The 8359-nt window shown below is 51.0% G+C and overlaps 1 protein-coding gene across 1 annotated transcript in view; it reads left to right on the forward strand.

Annotated features, from left to right (window-relative positions):
- Nucleotides 1-2008: 2008 nt before the first annotated feature.
- EPHB4 (EPH receptor B4) overlaps nt 2009-8359 on the forward strand; it is a 22734-nt gene continuing 16383 nt past the window's right edge. Inside the window, exons 1-3 of the mRNA XM_015826849.2 lie at nt 2009-2080; nt 3274-3955; nt 8115-8270. Of these exons, the coding sequence (XP_015682335.2) occupies nt 2018-2080; nt 3274-3955; nt 8115-8270 (901 nt within the window). The 5' untranslated portion in view covers nt 2009-2017. The remainder of the gene's footprint in view (nt 2081-3273; nt 3956-8114; nt 8271-8359) is intronic.

Raw genomic sequence — 8359 nt, forward strand, 5'->3', positions numbered from 1 at the left:
GCTTTCCTGCCGCTGGGCGGTGGCCGCAGCTGTTTGGGGAAGTGACGCCCATCCGGCTTTTTATAAATATTCCCCCACCTTTGACCCTTGGCCAGCCGGCTGCGTTCCTAGGATCCTGGACGGGGGGGGGCAGCCAAGATTGGGGGGAGGTCTGCGGTGGGGGGGTGTCTCCCCCATGTCAGTGTGCCCAGGGTCCACAGACAGGGAGGGTGAGGAGGGGGCTTCGTGGGCAGGGAAGCAGTTTTGCTTCCTGGTCCAGGCTGCTCCGATGAAGTGGGGAGGGGGGAGATCCCGGCATGCAGTACTCCCCCCCACACACTTTCTTTTGGACACCCCCCGCCCAGATGCCACTCATCTTCTGATTGACGGCTGGGTGGGCGGAGCCGAGCCTTGCCACTCTCTCTCCCCCCCCCCCCGGGCAGGTGTCAAACGAAAGCCAAGCAAGGAGGCCAGCAGAAATCGAACCCGGTACGCACGCAAAAATCACACACTACTGCACCAATCGAATGCAGCACACCCACACAACACCCACACCCACACAACCTGCCTGGTTTCAAAAGTCAGGCTTTGGAACGGGCTCATTTGCATCGCCCTGAACAGGGAGGCGTTTTTTAATTACCGGGGAGGGGGGGGGGAATGCCCCACAAGCAGATTTGTTTTCCTAGCCTTTGTGGTTTTGTTCTGCAATCACACTTACTCAGGGAATTGTCCTTGAGGGCGGGGGGGCAAGAACCCTGAAAGTGGGCCGAGCCCGGAAGGGGAGGGCAAGGGTTGTGTGAACGTAGCCGCGTCCCTTGCAGGTTGACCTGGAAGCCGAAGAGGAATGAATTGCATAAAGCAAAATATTTGGGATCTGCTTTTATAATGTAGTCCTCTGCTTACGACCGCAAGGAAACCCAAAATTTACATTGCTAAGCAAGACAGTTGCTAAGTGAGTTTTGCCCCAGTTTACGGCCTTTCTTCGCTAAGCGAATTTTTGCCGTTAAGGTTTTAAACTGAACCCGGATTCCCCCTCTTGATTTTCCTGGCCAGAAGGTCGCAGAAGGGGATCACGCGACCCCCTCTGGGACACTGTGACCATCATAAGTGCGAGTCAGTTTCTGAACGTCTGGTTTTTGATCCTGTGACCTGCTGCAACGGCCGTAAGTGTGAAAAACGGTCGTAAGGCACTTTTTTCAGTGCTGTCGTAGGTTTGAACAGTCACTAAATGAACTGTTGTAAGTGGAGGACTTCTTGATTAAATGAGGTGACGCTTTTAAGAGACGTATTGCATTAGAATTAAACTTTGCTTGGCTAATTGATTTAAAGTTTTTAAAAGTTTTGCTGCTTTCCTAAATCTGCCTTTTTTTAGAATAGAATTTAGAATAGAATAGAATAGAATAGAATAGAATAGAATAATAAAATATAGAATAGAATAATAGAATAGAATAGAATAGAGTAGAACAGAATAGAAATTAGAATAGAATAGAGTAGAATAAAAATTAGAATAGAATAGAAATTAGTATAGAATAGAATAGAATAGAATAATAGAATAGAATAATAAAATATAGAATAGAATAATAGAATAGAATAATAAAATATAGAATAGAATAATAGAATAGAATAGAGTAGAACAGAATAGAAATTAGAATAGAATAGAGTAGAATAAAAATTAGAATAGAATAGAAATTAGTATAGAATAGAATAGAGTAGAATAAAAATTAGAATAGAATAGAATAGAATAACAGAGCTGGAAGGGACCTTGGAGATCATCTAGTCCAACCCCCTGCCTAAGCAGGAAACCCTATACCATTTAAGACAAATGGCTGTTCAGTCTCTTCTTAAACATTTCCAGTGTTGGAGCATTCACAACTTCTGGAGGCAAGGAGTTCCACCGGTTGATTGTTTCTCACTGTCAGGAAACGCTCCAGTGGTTGTGTCCTCCGTTCTGGGCACCTGGGTAGGGCAGGAAGGGGCACCGGTGAGGACAGTCGGGACAGGGACTCAACCCCCCTTTCTCTTCCTTTCAGAAAACCTCATGAACACGAAATTCGAGACCGCCGACCTCCGATGGACCACTTACCCTGCTGACAATGGCCAGGTGAGGGGGCGAAGGGTCTTCAGCCTCCCCTTTGGGGCTGTGGGCTGGGAACGATGGGGCTTGCAGTCCACGCCACCTGGGGGGACGGTTGCGGGGGGAAAAAATGGGCGTGCGGGCAAGAATCAATCGCCGAGGGAGGGTCGATTTGCGCAATAACCCAGGTGCACCGGGCAACACTCGCCTCTCCGGTTTTCACGAGATTGCCAAATTTGGCAACACCATTTTGGGAACCACATTGTCAGAAAAACATGCCAGCCGTTGTGCAAGAGATCGCCACCAGATTAAATGATGTTTTTTTAAATAAAAGATCAGCAGGTGTGTGTGTGTGTGTGTCGAGGGCCCCCAGGCATCGTTTAAAAGACACGGCGGATATTCACCACCCAGTTTTAGGGACTTAAACAGCCGTACCCAGCATCTCCCAGCTGCCTTTATTAAGGATAAATGTCAGCTCGGATCCGGACGGCTGGTTTTGAAAGTGGAGACAAAGCCGGGGTTGATCCGTCAGGGAAGGAGAAAAGGCGACGGAGGAGCTGATTCTCACCCTGGCAGGGAAGGAAACCGAGCGTAGACCGAAGCCGTCCCACTTTCCTACGCGATTAAAGACTTAGAAAGGAAGAAAGAAAGATAAAAATAAATGTATAGCTTTTATAGTTTAAAGTTCGGAGTCACCCGAACTGTGGGAGGGGTGGCAAATAAATTGATTAACAAATAAATAAATAATCAATAAAGAGGTGCGGAAGTCACCCAAGCTTGATAAAGTAGTCTTGCAGACGTTTCATGACCTAACTAGGTAGCATCATCAGTACTAAAAGGGAGGGGGGGTTGCAGAGTGGAGGAGGAGGAAGACGAGGAGGAAGAGCGGGGACTTTGCCCCTGCCTTCCCTTGGTGGACAGGGATGAAGGAAAGCCCAAGGAAGAGTTCAGACAGTTCGTGGACCACTGAAACTCTGGCGACCACATCCTGGCCACCAAATGCTGGGGGCAGATTTCGGAAGCATCTCGGCGTGGTTGACTTTGGGGACCCCGCAAAGCTGCCCCCCCAGAATGCCCCATTGAGCTCCCCCTCCTAGTCCAGTCCTACTTGGGAGGGAAGCTTTGCCCCTTTGATCGTGCAACTCGTTCACCGATATTACAAGAGGGCGCTCCCGAACCCTGTGTGCCACCATTAACCTGCCCGGCGTTTCTCCTCGCAGTGGGAAGAGCTAAGCGGGATGGACGAGGAGCAGAACAGCGTCCGGACCTTCGAGGTGTGTGGGGTCCACCAACCCAACCAGAACAACTGGCTGCGCACCATCTTCGTCCCCCGATCGGGCGCCACGTACGTCTACGCCGAGCTGCGTTTTACCGTGGTGGAGTGCTTCTCCATCCCGCGGGTCACCCGGGCGTGCAAGGAGACGTTCAACGTTTTTTTCTACGAAGCCGACGCTGACCTGGCCTCAGCCACTTTCCCGCCCTGGATGGAGAACCCCTATGTCAAAGTGGACACGGTGGCGGCCGAGCACCTCACCCGCAAGCGGCCGGGCATGGAGGCCTCCGGGAAGGTGAACGTGAAGACGCTGCGGGTGGGACCCCTCTCCAAGATGGGCTTCTACTTGGCGTTCCAGGACCAGGGCGCCTGCATGGCCTTACTCTCCGTCCGACTCTTCTACAAGAAATGTCCGGCCGTCACCGTCAACTTCACACTCTTCCAGGAGACGGTGCCCAGGGAGCTGGTCATGCCGGTCACCGGGCAGTGTGTGCCCAACGCCGTCAAGACCAGCTCCCGCCCGCTCAGCATGTACTGCCGGGAGGACGGGCAGTGGGCTGACCAGGCCATCACGGACTGCACCTGTGCGGCCGGCTACGAGCCCTCGGAGGAGAGCACCAGGTGCCGAGGTGAGGAATCTGGTCTTGGTGGGGAGGGCAGAAGGGTTGGGGGGGGGACTTGTCTTGGTGCTGGTGCAGGACATCGGAGGCCTCAGAGCCGTTACGGGAAGTCCTCCGCTTACGATCACAACGGAACCCCAAATTTCTATCGCTGAACGAGGCAATTTTGCCCCATTTTATGACCGTTCCGGGCACAGTTGTTAAGTCCATCTCCGCAGTTGTTAATGTTGTTAAAGGGATCCGGATTCCCTGTTGACTTTGCTTGCCAGAAGGTCGCAAAAGGGGATCACTGGACCCCCTGGGACACACCGCGACGGTCACGAATATGAGTTGAGTTGGCTGCCAAACGGCCGAATTTGGATCACGTGACCGTGGGGACGCTGCCGCGGTTATAAGTCTGAAATACAGCCGTCGGTCGCTTTTTTTTCAGTGCCCTGATCACTTTGGCCACTAAATGAATTTTCGTAAGTCGAGGACTGTCTGTACTCTGGAGGAGACCAGGCCATTGTTGTTCTTTCTGGAAGCCCAGAAGCAAGGGGATGAAGGGGGAGGTCCCTTCTCTGCTTCTGTTTCCTTGGGCTGGGGTCGACAGGTAGACTGCCTCTGAGAGTGCAGGCTCCACAAAACTACACCGATGACCCAAAAAATCAGGAAGGAGAAGAAAAAAAAAGTTCCTGCCCTCCCGGGGGCTTCTAGGCCTCAGCCTTTGACTCTTCCCTGGCCTGTTGGCGTGTGTGTGGGGGGGTCCTCTGGAGATATTCCTGCCCCCCCTGCTCATTTACTTGTCTCCCTAGGCCCCTTTTTTGGACCCGCAACGGCGCTTTCCCTTTTCTGCTCATCTGCTGTTGGCCCATGGAGGGGGGGGAGAGAGCATTCCTGCCCCCCCCTGGGAGAAGGGAAAGTGGGCTAGGAGGCAGGGCAGGGCAGGACCCACCCGTGGACTGATTGCCCGGCAATCCAGGAGATAAACCCAGATAATCCAGGTCCTGCGGGGGGGGGGAGATTCTCCAATTGGGGGGGGCAGGGGGGGGGCAGGAGAGGAAAGCAAAAGAGAAGGGGAGGGGTGAGACCCTTCCCCAAATAACCTGATCCCCCAAGTCCCCCTTTGTAGACCACGGTGGGCTGATGGGAGCCATCTGCCCCCCAGCCCACCCCCCCAACTCTGCAGCTGTTCTCTGTCTCTCTCCAGCGTCCTCGCCTCTGTTGGAGGGGGGGGACAGGCCGGGGGTCTTGGATTCCCACCCACAGGCAGGCCGGTGGGCTGGAAGCCCCAGGAATGCCAACTATCCGGAGGTCAAGGGTAATAAGCCAGCCAGCGGGGTGTGGGGGAGAGGGGAGGAGAGGAGAGCCGGGAGCAGGTTGCTGCTGGCAGAAGCCCACGGAGACCCCCCCCCTCAGCTTGAGGGAGGGGAGGGGAACTGCTTTGTTTGCCCTCCGTTGGCTGCTCTCTTGAGGCTGGGGTGGGCATCGCCTCCCCCCCCAGGCACCCCCTTCTCTGCCAGGCCTTGGAGAGGGAGGGGGAGCACCAGTCTTAGGCCATTCATAAAGAGGGGAGGGGTCCAACTCTAACAGAAGGTGCCATTCTCAAACAGCCCGGCTCTGGGGTTGAGTCCTTTTAGAAAGCTTTGTTTGTGTGTGTGGGGGGGGTGATGGGGGTCTTGATGGGCTGGCAGCCCCCGTTGGGAGGGGCTTAGCTAGAGCAGGGGGCGTGTTTTGGGCAGGGTTCAAAGGGCAACCTAATGGGATGCAACCAGGAACTTTTTCAGGGTAGGGTCTCCTGTTTGAGCAGGGGGCTGGACTAGAAGACTTCCGAGGTCCCTTCCGAGTCTGTTATTCTGCTATTTTGTTTTCCTTCCTTCCTTCCTTCCTTCTTTCCTTCCTTCCTTCCTTTCCTTCCTTCCTTCCTTCCTTCCTTCCTTCCTTCCTTCCTTCCTTCCTTCTTTCCTTCCTTCTTTCTTTTCTTCCTTCCTTCTTTCCTTCCTTTCCTTTTTTCCTTTTTTCTTTCTTTCTTTCTTTCTTTTCTTCCTTCCTTCCTTCCTTCCTGATTGGACCGCCCTTTGTCTGAAATAGTATAAGGTCTCCTGCTTGAGCAGGGGCTGGACTAGAAGACCTCCAAGGTCCCTTCTGACTCTGTTCTGCTATTTTGTCTTCCTTCCTTCCTTTCCTTTCCTTTCCTTTCCTTTCCTTTCCTTTCCTTATTGGACAGCCACTTGTCTGAAATGGTATAAGGTCTCCTACTTGAGCAGGGGGTTGGACTAGATGACCTCCAAGGTCCCTTCCGAGTCTGTTATTCTGTCCTCAACTCACAACTGTTGTTTTAGTGACCGTTTGAAGTTATAACGTTAGTGAAAAAAGCGACTTAGGACCCTTTGTCACACTTAACGACCGTCGCAGCGTTCCCCCCTTCCCGCGGTCACGTGATCAAAATTCGGACACTCGGCAACTGATTCGTATTTACGACGGTCGCAGCATCCCATGGGGGGGGGTCATGCGATCCCCTTTCGCGACCTTCTGACAGGCAAAGTCAATGGAGGGGAGCCGGATTCAGTTAGTGATCATGTTCCTCACCTAACAACTGGCGAGGAAGATCATCCAATGGGGGCAAAACTCACCTAACAGTTGTCTCGCTTAGTGACGGAAATATTCGGCCAATTTTGGGTGATAAATTCTGATATTCTGTCTTGGGAGCTTTGAGATGGATGGATTCTGCAGTGGTTTCGCTCCCTTTTTAACCCTAAATTCCTGCAAATAATAATAGTAATAATAATAATAATAATAATAATAATAATAATAATAATAATAATAATAATAATAATAATAAGCAGCGGCATGACAAAGTAACAACAATGGTGCATTGGAAGATCTGCAAGAAATATCATTTGCCTGTAAGCAAGAACTGGTGGGATCATAAAATAGAGAAAGCCATAGAAAATGATAAAATTAAACTGCTCTGGGACTTCAGAATTCAAACAGACAAGCACCTGCCACATAACACCCCAGACTTAACAATTGTCGATAAGAAAGACAAAAAAAGTCTAGATAGTGGACGTGGCAGTGCCTGGAGACAGCAGAATAGACGAGAAAGAACTGGAGAAGATCATAAAATACAAAGACCTACAAATAGAAATAGAAAGACTGTGGCAAAGGCAAGCAAGGGTGGCACCAATAGTCATAGGCGCCTTGGGTGCAATCCCAAAACAACTGGAGCACCCCTTGAAGACCATCATCGGCATTGACAAATTCGCCATCAGTCAATTGCAAAAGGCGGCCTTCCTAGGAACTGCTTCCATCCTGCGACGAGATCTGTAATACCATCAAACATCCCCATCTGCCTATCCCAGGTCCTTGGGAAGAACTCGATAGGTAGACAAAAATGCCAAATCCAGTCTGAACATCTGGCTGACTGTGTGATGATCCACAATAGTAATAATAATAATAATAATAATAATAATAATAATAATAATAATAATAATAATAAAGACTGTGGGAAAAGCAAGCAAGGGTGGCACCAATAGTAATAGGCGCCTTGGGTGCAATCCCAAAACAGCTGGAGCACCACTTGGACACCATCATCGGCATTGACAAATTCTCCATCAGTCAATTGCAAAAGGCGGCCTTACTAGGAACCGCTTCCATCCTGCGACGAGATCCGTAATACCATCCAACATCCACATCTGCCTATCCCAGGTGCTTGGGAAGAACTCGATAGGTAGACAAAAATGCCAAATCCAGTCTGAACATCTGGCTGACTGTGCAATGATTAATAATAATAATAATAATAATAATAATAATAATAATAATAATAATAATAATAATAATAATAATAATGTCCTTGGGAAGGACTCGATAGGCAGACAAAAATGCCAGATCCAGTCTGAACATCTGGCTGACTGTGCGATGATCCATAATAATAATAATAGTAGTATAGTAGTAGTAGTAGTAGTAATAGTAGTAGTAGTAGTAGTAGTAATAGTTGGAAGGGACCTTGGAGGTCATCTCAGAAAAAAGAACCGAAGAAAAAAAGGAAGCCCACATGTTGCCCCCCCCATTTATTCTGGGGCTGTGGGAAGAGCCTCGGGGTGCAGGGAGCCCCCCAAAAGAGACACAATCATAGGGGAGATAGGCGACAGGGCAATTGACCATCTCTTCCGCCCTCCTCTCTCTGCAGCCTGCCCGGCGGGGCTGTTCAAGGCCGTCCAAGGGGAGGGGGGCTGCCAGCCCTGCCCCGCCTTCAGCATGTCCCTCTCCCCGGGCTCCGGCGAGTGCTCCTGCCGCATCGGCTTCTATCGGACGGCCAAGGAGCCGGTCACCAAGCAGTGCTCCAGTGAGTGGCCCAAGCGCGGGACGGCCAGGACTGGCGGGAGACGGGAGGGTGGGGAGAGCGAGGCCTGGGAGGAGGAGCCTTTTGGGGGG

Source organism: Protobothrops mucrosquamatus, unplaced genomic scaffold (assembly GCF_001527695.2).
Source record: "Protobothrops mucrosquamatus isolate PMUCROS unplaced genomic scaffold, P.Mucros_1.0 scaffold3335, whole genome shotgun sequence".
In the NCBI taxonomy this organism is placed as follows: Eukaryota; Metazoa; Chordata; class Lepidosauria; order Squamata; family Viperidae; genus Protobothrops; species Protobothrops mucrosquamatus.